At 48.3% G+C, this 16163-nt stretch overlaps 1 protein-coding gene across 1 annotated transcript in view; it reads left to right on the top strand.

Annotated features, from left to right (window-relative positions):
• The first annotated feature begins 854 nt into the window (after nucleotides 1-854).
• The window catches only part of Dkk3 (dickkopf WNT signaling pathway inhibitor 3), a 41737-nt gene continuing 26428 nt past the window's right edge, over nucleotides 855-16163 (top strand). The window contains exons 1-4 of the mRNA XM_028768076.1: nucleotides 855-944; nucleotides 1467-1705; nucleotides 8940-9077; nucleotides 11020-11103. Of these exons, the coding sequence (XP_028623909.1) occupies nucleotides 1493-1705; nucleotides 8940-9077; nucleotides 11020-11103 (435 nt within the window). The 5' untranslated portion in view covers nucleotides 855-944; nucleotides 1467-1492. The remainder of the gene's footprint in view (nucleotides 945-1466; nucleotides 1706-8939; nucleotides 9078-11019; nucleotides 11104-16163) is intronic.

Below are 16163 nucleotides of genomic sequence, written 5' to 3'. Positions count from 1 at the left end.
CGGAGGCAGTTTCTCAACTGAGGTGGTTTTTTTTCCCCAGGTGTTCCTAATTTGTGTCAAGTTGACAAAAAATTAGCCAGCACAGGGAAGACACAGGAAAGGTCAGGAAATGCCTAGGAGAGAGAGGGAGGTGTCAGGGAAACCGACGAGGAAGAATCAGGATAGATAATCAAAGGAGAGGGAGAAGGGTTTTCGGATACTTTTTTTTTTAAGTACCCCTTTTCTAGGCACTGAGGAGGCAACTGCCAACAGACAAGGTTGCTATCTCAAGTTACACAGCCCATTGCTGGCCGACCCCTCTCCGTGCATCCTGCATATTAAATATGAAGTACAGGTACAGCTGTAGCCTGCAGCATATACATCAAGCTAGGTCACAGACCATTCTAGTTTGACAGGACTGGGGCTGTTGGTATCGGTCCTAGCTACTCGCTATGTCACCTGTCTAGGGACTTGCTGACATTCTGTCGACCCATTCTCATGACCAAAAGTGGATTTTCCTGGCTGGGGACCGTCTAGACTATCCTGTGATGGCTGAGGGGCTGAGATTCCATCCCTTAGGACTGCGTCCAAGGCAGAGGCGGGCTTAGAGGTAGCAAGGTGAGACTCAAGAAGGCTGTAAAATATAGTAGAAACCTGGGCTATCGCGGAGGTAGGGGGCTGCGGGGAAGAGGATAGGTCCCTGAAGACTGGGCCTCCCAGGATTTAGAGACAGGCGTGAGCTGTGAGGTCGCAGGCGGCCTGGAGAGCGATTGGCTGTGCAACCGCCCCTCCCGCGGGGCGGAGGCGTGGTGGACTGGGGGGCGCAGGCTGCAGGCTTTCTGGGTACAGGCGCTTCTGCATCCACGCCGGGCACAGTGCGGATTCTGCTCTGGCTGCTCTGTGGCAGCCCTGCGACCGGTCGTGACCAGATCCAGCTTGCAGCTCAGTTTTGCTCATTCGAGTGGGTGAGCGATGGTCAGCGTCGTGGGTATAGCCCAGTTGGGTCTCCCTTAGCTTCATGCATTTGTATCACGCCGGGAGGAGGATGATCTGTGGGCTCTGCCGAGCTCTACTGAGGGCTAGGAGATGCTAGGGCCTGAGTCAGAGGCCAAGAGGTCCCAGAATTGCTCGGTGAACTAGTAAAAAAACGGACGGGACTCGAACCCGTAGTCCAGCTAATGTCTCTTGGTCCGGGCAAGTGGTCTGCTATTAAGAGTAGAAGACTTAGGTTCCTTGGTTCCGGAGCTGAGTTTCCACTAGCGTGTCAAACGGAGCTCCTCCTAGGTACTAGAACGGGGGTTGGAGGATTAGGGTGCAGAGGGCATCCAGGCTGGAGCGGAATAGCGGTCACCACTGTTTCCAGTAGGGATTGAGTCTGGGAGGGGGCTGGGTCTCGCTCCATCTGGGGGCGGGCAAAGCGGCGGGGCGGGGCGGGACAGGCAAGAGGGGTGGTCCTGCAGTCTTTGATAGCGTTCCGGGACACACAGGCGGCGGCGGCCAGCACGGAGCAAACATGCAGCGGCTCGGGGGTATTTTGCTGTGTATGCTGCTGGCGGCGGCGGTCCCCACTGCCCCTGCTCCTGCCCCGACGGCCACTTGGACTCCCGCGGAGCCGGGCCCAGCTCTCAACTACCCTCAGGAGGAAGCTACGCTCAATGAGATGTTCCGAGAGGTGGAGGAGCTGATGGAAGACACTCAGCACAAACTGCGCAGCGCGGTGGAGGAGGTGGGTGCACCCTGAGGGCGCCTGGCTCAGAAAGTACGAGGATGAGAAAGGGAGTGGGTCTGGGGGAGGCAATGTTTCCAGCGATGGTTGAAGCCCTGGCCAAAGACCCGGCTTTGTGCGGAGCTAGAAAAGGCCTGACAGCAGACGTGCAGTGCCCTGAGTGCAGCGCTGGGTGATCCTTAATCTCAGCTGATTCTGTCTGCCTGACAACCAGAAGGTCTGGATGCATCCCTGTCCACCAAGGGAGGCTTGGCAGAATTCTTCCTGGGGAGCTGGAACCACCATATCGCAGATGTCTTCGGGTACTCAGCTTGCTGTCTCTGGTTGGAGCTGAGCTGAGGTTGGGGCCACTCTGGTGTCCCAGCGCAGTGAATTTGCAGAAGCTTGGGCAGCTAGCTGCAGAAAGCTTCAAGTTCCAACGTGTCCCTTGGGCACTGAGCCTGTATCATCTTCCCCAAGAAACAGTCAGGATGCTAGTCGTGTGGAACAGAGTCTTGAGCTCTTCTAGCAGTCTGTCTGGCTCCCTTAAATGTGTTCTGGGGCAGCGAAGGAGGGCTGTAGTAAGTCCTAAGACCATGCCATAGCGAGTGGTTCCAAGGGAGGGCATGAGAACGGGAGAAGCAACCCTATTTACCTACACCCAGGATGTTTTGGAGACCAAGGCTCAGATTCTCTGCCACTCAACAGTAGGTGGACTGTGGTCAGTCATTTAGCTGCCTGACCTCAGTTTTTTGTGAGAATTAGCCGAAGTGCCAAAAAATGTGGTACCTGGCAGATGAGAGGCAAACTTTGGTTCCTCATCTTCCAGGGGCCAACCCTTTGCATGGCACCTCGCTCCGTTTCCTAAGATGGGCCCCAACCATGTTGGAAGCTGCCTGGATCTTCTTGATCAGAATGTGGCTAGCCATCTTTGGCACTTGTGAGATGGGCATTTGGATTGGAACTGCAGTGAACCAGACGAGTGGGTTGGGCTCTTACCGTGTCTACTGTGGTAAGCACCCCAGGTAGTTTTAAATGCTGGCCACTGCCTGCTGGGATACTGCCTCAGCCTGTGTAGTTTGGGGATGTTTTGCCTTCCATTCCCCAAAGCCAGTCCGAAGGGCTTTGCAGGAAACACTGGATTGGGAGGCAGGGACACAAGCAGCCACGTATGAATATCTACCAGACAGGCCTGGGTCCCAGGACCTGTGGGTTTTCTGAGCTTATGGAACAGTTTGCACGTCAAGTAATTAAAGTGGGGGCTCAGCCTGACCCCAGCAAGCCCCCATTCTGTAGCTGTAGATTTCATGGAGCTCCTGACCATTCTCACTCAAGGCAGGGCTCCTGCTGCCCTTACCTGGGTTGTAGGACTTTCCCCCATGCACATGGATTCCCAGGAACACTGAAAACAGCCCTTCCATGTTTTAGCTCACTGGGAAGTACCAGCCACAGTACAGAAGGTTTGTAGCAGGGCTCTCTGATGTCAGTGTCCAGTGAGGACTGCTTAGCCTCTATGGCCATACTGCAGTTTGGGACCCCATCAGACCTTACTGCCATGCTTTTCCCATGGAAATGTTTTATCATGGTTCCACTGCTGCCTATCTGGATACACTTCTGCTTCAGTTGTGCAGATTGGCTGAAAACCAAAGACATTGATCATCACATCTAACAAAGTCAGGGGCCTTTTCCCTAGATTGTTCTCATGGGCTGTGGCGATGGGAAAGAGGGGTCCTAGACAGTGGGGACCAACTGTCTCTCATTCAGTCCCAGCACTGCCATTTATCAGTGATGGGATTCAAGGCCCGAAATGGAGAAAAATCTTTGACCCACTTCTGGATCAAAGAGAAGATTCTAGAAAAGCAAATTACCTGGTCAAAAAAATTGGTATAAGAAAAGCAGGTAGATATAGACCAAGTGCCTTCCTCATGATGGCATTATAAATAAGAAGAACTATCGGGTCTCAGGAAATGATGGCTATCTTTGTTGTTATAGTAATACCAGTAGTGTGGCCAGGCTTAGCAGTACTTACCTGTAGTCCCAGCCTTTGGGAGGCTGAGGCAGAAAGATTATGGGTTTGAGGCCAGCCTGGGCTACGTAGTGAGACCCTCTATTACAAACCAAAAAAGAACAAAGAAAAACAAACAGTAGTAGCCTGAATAACACACACTTACCAACATGTGATAGATTCTCAGTGGAAGCCATCTTTAAATGTCTTGAGCTCTGACTGTAGCTCAGCAGTAGAGCCTACCATGCTAGAGGCTCTAAATTTGAGTTTGATCCCCAGCGCTGGAGTCGGGTGGGAAGAAAGAGAAAAGAAAAATGCTGTTTTAAAAGTCAGACTTAAAGTAGTGTACGATTTTAATAGGTTGTGGTTACTGACTTTTTAAAAGTAGCTTTTTTATTTATAATTATTGTATATATGCATGATGCGTGTGAGTGTGGGTGTGTGCACTTGTGTGCCATGGCGAGTGTATGGAAGTTTGAGGACAACTTTGTGGAGTTGGTTCTTCCCTTTCACCTTTGCGCGGGTTCCAGGGGCTGACTTTAGGCTGGAAGGCTTACATAGGAGCCATCTACCAGCCCAGCTTTTTTTTTTTTTTTTTTTTTAAAGAAACTCCCAGAAAGCTCCTTAAATGTCATAAACACAGGACAGTTGCTATTTAGCTGCTATTCAAGAGAATGAAGAAGGACGAGCCAGAGGCAGTTAATATTTACATAGTTGCACCATGAATCTGCTTTCAAGTAACTTCCTGGCATTTTATTTTTTCCAGCTGCCTCAAGCTGTTGATGTCTCTTAGGGGACAAAGCAGTTGATTTTCTAGGATTATCTTTAGAGAAAGCAAATCTTCCAACGTCTTCCATCTGAGAAGTTCCTGGTTTTCGTGTTTCATTACCCCATGTCTTTAAGAAGTGCGTGTTAAGGATAGAGTCACTTTACCACCCCCATCCACATTGCCACAACTATAATTGATATATTTGAAATGTTTTAGTATATATGATAATTTGTGTGTGTGTGTGCACGCACGCACCACTGCATACATGTGGAGGTCAGAGAACAATTTAGGGAACTGGCCTTCTCTCTTTCCACCATGTGGGTCCTGGGGACTGAACTCTGATCATCAGGGTTTGGTGGCATACCTTTACCCATGCTCCATCTCCGGCCTGTAACTGGCACATTATAGAGGGCTCTTACCATCAGACTGAGTCCTAGGAAGCACCCCAGTACCAAGCCTGGATTTATCTGTGCAATTTTCTGACTGTGCTCCTTTAATAACCGTGAATTTGATGGGCTGTGAATGCCATTTTTAACAGCATTCACATTCTTCTGCTGTGAAGCAACTACTGCTTCGGGCTTAAGTTTCTCTTGCTGGTGGCAGGAACCACTGTGGTTGACGATTCCATGGTAAACTGTACTTTTAGTTTATGGTTTCATTAAACAGTCCTTAGCTCATTGTGTTGATACAGCCACTGGCAGAGAGGGGGTGGGGTTTCAGAGAGACTGCTCAGCCATCAGTAGCCTGGAGATTTGGGGACTTGCCAGCTATCTGAAAGCCAAACTCTACAATTCCAGTTCCAATAGAATTTAGAACACATTAAGACAGTCTTTTTCTGGACACACCCTCTATAATACCTTGCTTTCCTTATTTCCAGCTAAACCTTACTTTTTGCTAAAGATGCCTGGTCCCTTTCTTTAAAAATATCATTTCCTTCCCATCCATCCTGTCTTGTCCTGGTTTCTTCTCTTTCTTATCCACTTCGTTATAATGGGAGCTTTTCAGATGCTTGCTGTTGGCTGCCTGCCCCTCCCATTTCTCCCAAGCTGGCTTCTTCACCATCTGCTTCCTTACAGGATGCTTGCTGTAAGGAGAGCAGAGCAGGTCCCGGCGCCTGTTAACCCTGCAACAAGTGCCATATTGATGCTCAGATTGGAAGTTCCTTAATTCTCATTACCTGCTGAACAAAGTGGGGAGCATCCTCACTGCACAGGTATCCAGTCTGTGGTTTAGAGGGGCCTGGAGCATTGCCCAAGGGTATGTGGTTATTTAGGGGTAAAGCTGGGGCCCTGGCCCATCCTTCCATGCTGCCCTCTGTGACACTGCTGTAGCAGCTGGTTATTTAATTCAATGCTCATCTTGGTCCTTCTAGATTTTACATGAAGTCTTTGCTACCAGAAGGCCCCTTCTTCCGGACTTGATTCTGGCCAGTCCCCTGACTCCAGTCTCTTCCAACACTGGTCTCTAAATTATTTCACAAGCAGAACAGAATCTGCTGTGGCTCCTAGTTTCCAGGAGCAGGAAGATGGAAATCTTTCTGGTTATTCAAAAGAACTGAATGATGTGTGGATTCCTGTCTCTAGAAGTGACAATTTGGTACATCTAGGAAGGGACCAAAGTATTCATTTAAGATCTTTGAATGACCTTGATGTCTCTGGTTAAAAAACAGGTCAGCATCTGTATTAGAGATATTCTTTATACATGTCTGTTGACCTATTACTCAGCTTCCTCCTGTGCCCAGCATGGCCCCTCTGTTCCAGCTCACAGCGTGTGCATGCTTATTTGTTCAGGATGCTCCAGCTTTGCCTCTGAACTCTCTAGCATTCTCAACTCCTCTATCCAGTCATCCTTCAGGACCAGCCCAATCCTGCTTACCCTTCTCTTCTTCCTCCTCTTCCTCCTCCTGAAACCTCACTCTTTACTTCCTTAAACCCCTCAGTTGCCAGTAGACACCATCACAGGATAAGGGCCATAGTCATCCTTAAACTGGTCTGTGTGGGACTCTTCCCATAAATGTGTAAGTCACTGGGGAATAGGGAACCTTGGACTGTTCAGAAAAGGCACAATATTTGAAATCAGAAAGACCTAACTTTTAATCCAAACTTTGCCATTTGCCAGTGGCCTCTGTCAGGCTTGTTTCCTTTGCCCCTCACCAGAGAATGGACACCACCTTCCCTATGGGCAGTGCTGTAACTATTCATAGTGCCAGGTATAGTAGCCATGCACACAAGTGTGTGATTAGATTGGAATTTCACAAGGATGCCATGGTAGCAGTGTCACACCTTCAAAACATCAGCACAACGTCACTGAGGCAGGCACCTGAGACTGTTGGGTGAACTGTGTGTGCTTCTAAGTCAGCATGTTTGCGTGCCTCTGTTCTCACCAGCTTGGCCTTCTGGGCAGGGAGATGGGAGAGGGGGGTGTTGTAGTATTTTAGGGAATGGGAACAGGGTGTTGTGGCTCACGGCAACACTTAGGAGAAGGAAGCAGGGAGTTAAAAGCCAGCCTCTGGTATGCAGTGAGTCAGAGGCTAGTCTACATGAGACAAATCATGAGATGAGAAAGAATGAGTGAGAGAGAGAGAGAGAGAGAGAGAGAGAGAGAGAGAGAGAGAGAGAGAGGAGCAGGGGTAGAAAAAGTGATTGTTTTCAGTAGAAAAATGCTTTTTGAGGTTTGTTTTCCAGAATCAAAATAACTCAGCATATTAGAGAGCTCAGCACACCTACTACACAATGTCCTGCAGCTGAGGCTTCTTCAGGTGGGAAGGAGACCCCTCTTAAGTTTTCATGGGTGCCTGTGTCAGGGTTGAAAAGACCTTCTGGTAGAGGAAGCCTCACTATTTCCTCAAGCAGGACTCCCCACTGGGACTTGCAATTGAGATTTCTAGAGACCATCTGGAAGGCTTTGTAGTCTATAACCTGGGCTGCCTTTGTATCTGTGGAGCTATGAAATGGTCATTCTGTCACCTGACCACTCACCAGGGCTGCAGATATGATAGATCTGGAAGAAAAAGCTGAGTGTAAACTTGTGTCACTGCTGTTTGTGACACAGGTGTCAGTGAGGCTCCCAGGACCAGAAGGTTTGAGGGTGTGGCCTCAGAAGCCCGACACCAAAGGAGGACTGCTAAATGTTTCTGAAGGACTACAAGGGATGTGGGTCCAGAAACCCATCTATTGATCCCATAGAAGATCCACCCAGAGACACTAAAAGATGGGGTGGGGAAGGAAACTCCTGAAGGATATTCCATCTATCTGAGTTTCAGTCTTCCCACATACACCAGATCCTGCAACAAGGGCTTAGCAGCAAATTGTTTAGTTGGGGGACAAACTCCAGAAAATTCTTGTAGGAATTAAAAAGAAATGAGAAGGAGAAAACTAGCAAAGGCTTGGCCCTGAGAAGAATCCTGTCTTGGCCACTTGGGGTTTAATCCCACTGGGACCCACAAAGAGACTTGTCTTACAAGTGAGAACGTTGGGGCACTTCGTCTCCATCCTGTTCCTCATTGGAGACATTAGTACTTGAGGCTTCCAAAGACTGAGCACATTTCTGTGGCCAAAGAGACTGAGGCGCTGGCTGGCTGTGTGGGAATTTAATGCAGGTGACCTCTGGGTTAGGCTACCAAGGCCTGGGCAAAGACCAGTGATCAAATTTCAACTCCACGCTACCCTGGGCATCTTGGGAATTCCTGTAGACTCTGTGAGCCTCAGTTTCGCTACTTGTCAAGTGAGGATATTAACATTCATTTCCTAGGACGTTGTGATATTAAAGGGGAAAAAATGATATGGGCAATGCAAAGCTAAAAATGTCAATGAGATCAACAGGAAGCGGATTAAAAAACAGAATTAGGGAACTGGAGAGATGGCTCAGTGGTTAAGAGCACTGACTGCTCTTCCAGAGGTCCTGAGTTCAATTCCCAGTAACCAAATGGTGGCTGACAACCATCTGTAATGAGATCTGATGTCCTTCCTCTTCTGGTGTGTCTGAAGACAGCTACAGTGTACTCACATACATTTAATTAATTAATTAATTAATTAATTAATCTTTAAGAAAACCAGAAGTGGGGGAAGTGTTTGAGAGGAGAGGCATGATGCGTGCCTGTGTATGTTATGTTGGATGTGTGGTTCAGATGTCAGTTTTCCCCTTCACCTTGTTGAGGCAGGGTCTCTGCTGCTGCTCTCTGGGCTCCTTGATGATGATTCCGGCCTCTCTGCCTCCCACACCTTTGTAGCTGTGCTGGGATTACAGTTTGGAGGCATCACATCCTAACCCTTTTGTGTGGATTCCAGGGATAAAACTCGGGTCTTTAGGCTTGCTGGATAAGGTAAACCCTCTGAGGTCATGTAAAACATTTGGAATTTATGTCCAGTGGCCACTCAGTGGCCTGCCACTGTCACCAATCTTTGCACCTATGGAAGAGGGGAAGAGAAGGTGGCACCTCACTTAGAACTGAAAGAAACCATTTTGCTTCTTCAATCTGACAGATGGAGGCAGAAGAAGCAGCTGCTAGAACGTCCTCTGAGGTGAACCTAGCAAGTTTACCTGCCAACTATCACAACGAGACCAGCACAGATACCAGGGTGGGAAATAACACAGTCCACGTGCACCAGGAAGTTCACAAGGTAAGGGGTGGGACATAGACGTGTCTCCTTCCTACACGCAGTCCCATTGGAGAAAAGGGGGCTGTCAACAGGTGATACCAAGCCACAAATGTTTAAGTGAGAGCTATAGAAAGCAGACTAAAAACCAAAGGGGGGGGGTTGCTATTCAAAGGGTACAGGTGTGTAAATGGCTTCTGCACTTATTACACAATGTCCTGCAGCTGAGGCTTCTTCTCAGGTGGGAAGGAGGCACTGGCTCTTAGGTTTTTATGGTTCCTGTGCCAGAGTTGAAGAGACCTTTTGGTGGGTAGGGCTTCACTCTTAGGAGTGGCTCATTAGTGACACAGCTCACCTTAAGGAGGGGAACCTTCAGCTTGATGTGGTGGAGTACATCTTTAATCCCAGCAATTTGGGAAGTAGAGGCAGTTAGTTACAGGACAGCCAGTACAACATAGAGAGACCCTGTCTCGGAAAACAACCAACCAAGCAAAACAAAAGGGAAACCTTTTTTAAAGATAGGATCTCACCGTGTAGACCAGGCTGGCCTTGAACTCAGAGATTTACTTGCCTCACCATCTCTGAGTGCTGGGATTAAAGGCATATGCCACCATGACCCATGGTTAACGACAAGGGGAAAGTTACTACCGGCACAGGCTCTCAAGGGTTCCATGGAGCACCAGCCTGTGCAGAGCTTCAGGAGCGAGGTGCACAGCGGCAGTGAAGTAGATTCAGAAAATATTGCACATGTCCTTTTCCTAGAGATGAAGAAGTGCACTGTGGGTAATAAAAGTGCCAAGAGAGCCTGGGACAGGATTAAATCATAAATAATAAAATAAAAAGAGACGCCCATCCTTTTCACAGGGATGAGATATTTAGGTGAAAATTCTAAAGCGTGAACCAGGAGTGCTAACTCGTGTCTGTAATCCCGGCGCTTAAGAAGTGAAGGCAGGAAGATCAGTTCAGGGCCAGCCTTGGCTATCTAGTGATGCTGAGGTCAACCTGGATGACCTTGGAGGAGGAAAAAGAGAGAGCAAAAGAGAACAGGGCGGTGGAGATCAGCCCTTGCTGTCTGGGAAGCAGACACTCATCCCTTGCTGGATACTGGCCAAATTTGCTTGGTTCTGGCTGTAGACTCTTGAGGTAGTAAAGCTGGCACCGACTTTAAAGATAACGTCAAGATGAAAAACCTAAATCAGGGAGAGAAGTGACTAGATAGTTGCTTGCAGCTGAGCCGGGGCTCAGAGAACACTTTAGAACACTCAGACTCATCTTTTGTCCTGGCCTTGGAGGAGGCGGGAGTGGCCCTGAATCCTTCCTGATCTAGAACAGAATCGGGCAGCCCACAGCAGGCACCGGGCCCTGTGTGTTTCAGAGCTATCTTGGTGAGACGAATGGTTCTATAGAACCGGAGGCTGGCAGAGTGGCCAGAACCCTCACCTTCTTGCCTCCTGTGGAGACACTTGTTTGGCTAGATGCATAGACTCGATTTCTCTTATTTATTTGAGACAGATTCTCATGCAGCCCAGTCTGGACCCCAATTTACTTCATAGCTAAGAATGACCTTGAACTACAGATGCTTCTGCCTCTGTAGCCCAAGTGCTGTGATTACAAGCCTCTGCTATCACACTGGTCAGGGTGGAATTTTGTTAAAAAGAATCTTGGCACTGAGAACCAAGTGATGAGCCCCAAGAGTAATAAAAATAGCTGGTGTCAAGTACTTACTGGGTGGCAGGCACCAGTCTTGTGCTGTCCACTATCACCTTGTTCCCTCTGCATGGTCACCTGATGATGTGGATTTTGAATATCTCCAGGAACTCTGTCTGCTGGCAGCCCCATGATTACAACTCAGAAAGGAGAGTGGGCATCCCATGGACTCCCACTTCAGAAAGCGAAAAACAAAGTCTTGAGATTTTTTTCCCAGAATTCCTTGTTTCATTTTTACCACACCTGTGTTTCTCTGTAGATAACCAACAACGAGAGTGGACAGATGGTCTTTTCTGAGACAGTTATTACATCTGTAGGGGATGAAGAAGGGAAGAAGAGCCATGTAAGTTACCATCTCTCTCCTTTCATGCCCCAGAGTGACACGCCTCTGTGCACTGCAGTCTGAGACCTAGACTGCTGACCATGGGGGATGGGAACAGACTACCTACCCCTCTCCAGCCTTGTCCCTGCCAATGAGTCTCACTCCTCTATCTCCTGCCTGAGAGAAGGCCATGCCTTCAGATACCTGGACAAAAACAAGAGCTATTGAATCCAGCTGTGATTTGTGCCTCAAATTCAAAAGGGGAACAAGTGTCAGGTATACATATATATGGATATGGATATCTCAAATCATATAATCCTTTGGTGACAGACTGTGTGCTCCAACTGTTGAAATGTATAGAGACAATGGGGTGGCCCATGCTTTATATAGCCCCAGCTCTGACTAGTTTGTGAGCCAGTACCTAAAGGTGAAGAAGGCTGCTTATTACCCCTGGCATCAGGCTCTGGTCCCCATAACTGTTGTTGCAGTTTGCCTGTGGCTTAGTCAAAAGGTGTGCTGGATTGTGTAGGATTATAAAGTCCTAAAGTTGGCAAGGATATGCTGTGCACTAAAGTCAGGGAGTACCCAATGGGAGTCACAGATCAAATCTCCAGGCCAGAGGAGAATTCCCTGCAAGTGGATGTGGTCACCGGAGACAATATGCTTCCTTGTCGGGGACAGCCTCTTGGACCAGATGTCTCCCACACCTCTGGCAAAGGTATCCGGGATTTGTGCCCACTCTTGACCTCACTGCTGAACTGGCAGATTACTAGGAAGGTGGTGGTGTTTTGGTTGGCAGTCAGAACTTTCTTTTTGCTTCTTTTTCTGCTTGTTTTGGCCTAGTACTCAAATGTGGGGGGAGTTGGTAGACATTTACCACAGGCTGGGGGGCTGGTTGGCCTGTGTGACAGTGGCTACAGCCTTTCAAGGGAGAATGAGTTCTGCTGTGGACTGGATGCTATGGACTGGAAGGGGCCTGGACATGGAGCCAAAAGCCTGAGCTTATTGGCGCTCTATGAATGGGGGACCTCAGCTTCCTAGTTATCAGCTCCTTCACTGTATGTACCTTTCCCTAGTTCTAAAAGGACAGAAGACTAAGACAGGGCTAACAAAGGCTGGAAGGGAGGGAGGCCAGCTTCCCTTTCTTTTTTAACACATGTGTATGTGTGGGTGTGTGGAAGCCAGAGGACAACTTGCTGTCATCCTCAGGAACCCTTTCTACCTTCTGTGAGGCAGGGCCTCCCATTGGCCTAGAGCTCACCAATGAGGCTAGATAGGCTGCCCAGCAGCCCTCCCATTTCCATATGCTTTCCTGGTTTGGGGATTATACACATGGAGCATCATATCAAACGTGTAGAATTCAGGTCCTCATTCTCACAGGGCAAATGCTTGCTGCCTGAGCCATGGCCCCAGGACGCGCTTTCAAAAGGAGAGGGGGTGAGGGGAGAAGGAAAGAAGGAGGACCTCAAATCAGCCAGCCATGACACACCATGGGCAGCCTTCCTATAGGGAAAACATCAGAGAACTCCTGAGTGAAGGCTATGCTGCAGGCTGGTAGGAGACAGAGTCTAGGTTTGAAGCCATGAGAGTAGAAAGGGCAGGGTAACAGAATTCACAGGGCTGTCAATCAGAAAGAATGCCTTAGTCCTCACTGATAGTTTCTCTTGACTACAGGGCGCCCCGGAGATGATGCTCAGATTATAGAGGTCCATGTGCACATTACACAGGGCATAATCACATTACACAAGGCCTAATCAAAAGACAGCCTTGCACAGCCCCCACCCTCTCCAGCCCTATAGCAGGTTTGGGTACTGATGAGAGGAATTGTGGTTCTAAGAGATATGAGTGGGTAAATACATGGGACCTCAAAGATGTGAAGAACATCCCTAGGCCAGGGGATAGCAGCCTGCACATTTGTGCTGGGTGCTGCGACTCCTGCCAGATTTATTGAGTGTGGGCCTCATGGGTCTGTGTGTGGCCTGGCTTGGGTCATCAATTGAAAAACCTACATGGCCCTTGTTCATCAGGTAACAGAGGACATAAACATGGCGCTTTGTGTGGTAGCCTCAGGAGGCAGGACACTAGAGGGGAGCCACATAACCAAGCCAGGGGGTGGAGGCTCATCATGATTTTTCCTTGGTTTTTGCTTAGGCCCTGGGAGGTAAGGAAGCTGAGTTTCTCTATGAGGACAAATGTCACTTTGATTGGCCAGAAAGGAAGACTTGACGTTGGGTGCTTCTCTCCCAGAGCCTGGCCCTTCTTCTTGCCCCCTATTAGACTGACAGGGCTTTAGAACACAGAGTGGAGGCTTTACAAGCTCCCTTGAAAGGATGGCATATGACAGAGGCCCTATGTCTACTTTAGTAAGGGCCTGGCTAGTGTCCCAGTGTCATGTCAAGTGTCAAGAAAATGGCATCTAATTTCCAATGTCCACAGCATTCTTCATTCATCTACCTGCCTATCCTTGGCTCATCATGGTAAACATTAAACCAGGTACTGTGGCATGATTCATTCCATCCATCCATCCATCCATCCATCCATCCATCCATCCATCCATCCATCTATCTATCTATCTATCTATCTATCTATCTATCTATCTATCATGTGTTTGTGTGTTTGTGTGTGTGTGTGTGTGTGTGCATGTGTGTAGGCTGGAGAACAACTTGAGAAAGTCAGCTCTCTAGAGATTAAACTCAGGCTTTGGGGGCAAGCATCTTTACCTACTGAGCTCTCCTGTGGGTCCTTTGTTTGTTTGTTTAAGGCAAGGTTTCATTCTGTAGCCTTGGCTGGATTTGAACTTGAAAAGATCCTCCTTCCTCTGCTTCCCAAACACTTGGATTATAGATATGTATACCTGATTCTCAAGCAGTATCTTTTAATTTAATTTAGTTTTGTATGTGTAGGAGTGTTTTGCCTGCATGTATGTAAACACATATACACGTGTGTGTTGCCCACTGGAAGAGAGTGTCTAATCCCTTGGCACTGAAGTTACAGATGGCTATGAGCCCCTATGTGGATGACAGGAAACAAACTTGGGTCCTTTGCAACAGCAACATGTGTTCTTAACCACTGAGCCACCTCTCCAGCCCTGGAGGGCTATCTTTAAAGGAATGTCAAGTTTTCTTTTTCTGAGCAGGAAGCTGTGGAGGCCAGATCACCTCCGAGGGATCACAGCAAAGGTGCGCTGTCATACTGTCTCATATCATAGTTCTGCATCTTAATGGCTTTTACAGGGGGCTCTAACAACACTTCACACTACAGAACCTGTCCTATCCTGAAGAGCAAAAGTCACAACCCACTCAAACTTTCATATGCTATAAACGGCACTAAACTTTTCAGATTTAAAATTCCCAGATGAATTCAATTAAAAGTGATCACCAAGTACAGCATGCTTTCCTTTCTTTAAATACAGCATTCATATAAATATGTATGGTAACCTGAGGAGGTCCATGGAAAGTTCCAGACAGTAACACTATATGCCTGTCTAGAAATTTCACAGTCTGTGTAAGGCACTGGTCTGTTTTTACACTCAGCCGTGAGAGGGTGAACATCCCGAGGCGTGTAATTTCACCTGAGCGCCTCAGCTGATGCAGATACGGCCTGACGTCTTTGTAAGGGGCTTTTGTGTCAAGCCTTCAGCCAGGCCCCCTCTCGGGCCAGTGGGCAGGCCTGCCATTGTGCTTCTGTTGGACAGGGGATTAGAGGGACATGGCAGTTGGATGCTGAGGAGGACAAGCCCATTATTCATTATCGGGAAGCTTTTCTTCATAGAGGAGTCTGGCCTACTTAGCCAAGCCACTATTTTGCAGGGCTATGTCCTCTGATTAAAACACGTCCTGAAGCTACACGACCTAGCATGCCTGTATTGGCTGTCCTTCCCAGATGATATAAGAGTGAGTCTCTTTTTGCTTTTCCATCCAAACACACCTAGCTTGAAGCTATTCATATCTAATGAACTCCAAGATATTAGCCAATACTCCAAGGCTGTGGGTGAATGGATTTCATCACCAAAGCCACACAGCAGTAGAACCATGAATGGCTCAATAATTTCTTTGTTCAAGAGAGTATCTGGTGTTGATGTCATCCTTCTGGCTGGAGGTGCTGGATGAAGGCAGTGTGCCTGGCCTTGCTGTGACTGCAGAACCAATGGCTTCCCTGGTACCAAGTCACCTTGCCTGTTGCTCCTGTTGGATCCTGGGAAGGTGGAATCTTGCACCCTGACAGAGCTTTGGCAAATGTTTAATTTTTCCCATGAGAACATAAACATACCATCCCTGGGAGACAGAAATGAATGTGAGGAGAAAGTGTGCCCAGTGACCTGAATCCAACTCGGACCTCTCCTGTCCCCAGCCCGGTCCACATCACAGAGGAAGGTCTTGAATGAGTGTGCCTTTGTTCCCTCCATACCCTGATTTCTGCTGTTGCTTGCCTGATAAGTTAATGAATGGGCTAGAGATACTGGGGATTAGGGTGTGTGTGTGTGTGTGTGTGTGTGTGTGTGTGTGTGTGTGTGTCTACTTAGTCCTTCTGTATGTACAATTATGTGTGGAGCCCAGAAGTGAGCCTTGAGTGTTGTTCTTCAGTTATTGTTCACTGTGTCATTTGAGACAGGGTCTCTAACTGGCCAGTGTCTAGGCTGGCTTGCCAGTGAGCCTAGGGACCCACCTCTTTCAACCTTCCCAGTGTTGGGATTACAAGGTGCATACCGCTATGCCTGGCATTTAAAAAAAAAAAAAGAAACAAAAGAAATAGTCTCATGTAGCTCAAACTGACCTTGAACTCACTATGTAGTCAAGAAGAAAAAAAAAAAAGACGGATTCTGGAGATTGAGCACAGGTCCTCATGTTTGAGTGACAGCATGTTGAGCATGTACCCCTGGGGAGGGTACAAGCCTCCTGAGAAGTCTGAGGCAGTTTCTAGAGACTCTGCCCCTTGGGAATTTCTGCTGGGTCAGGCCAGCTCGGAGGTCTGAAGTGTAGCTCTTTCCCTTGGTTGGCCATGGCACAGGATGGAGATACACAAGATTGGCTAGGGAGGAGGCAGGAGGCAGGAGGCAGGAGGCAGGAGGCAGGAGGCAGGAG

The sequence above is a fragment of the Grammomys surdaster genome, unplaced genomic scaffold, assembly GCF_004785775.1.
Source record: "Grammomys surdaster isolate TR1022 unplaced genomic scaffold, NIH_TR_1.0 184, whole genome shotgun sequence".
Classification (NCBI taxonomy): Eukaryota; Metazoa; Chordata; class Mammalia; order Rodentia; family Muridae; genus Grammomys; species Grammomys surdaster.
Note: the sequence above shows the minus strand (reverse complement) of the source record. Positions and strands in the feature narration are given on the sequence as shown.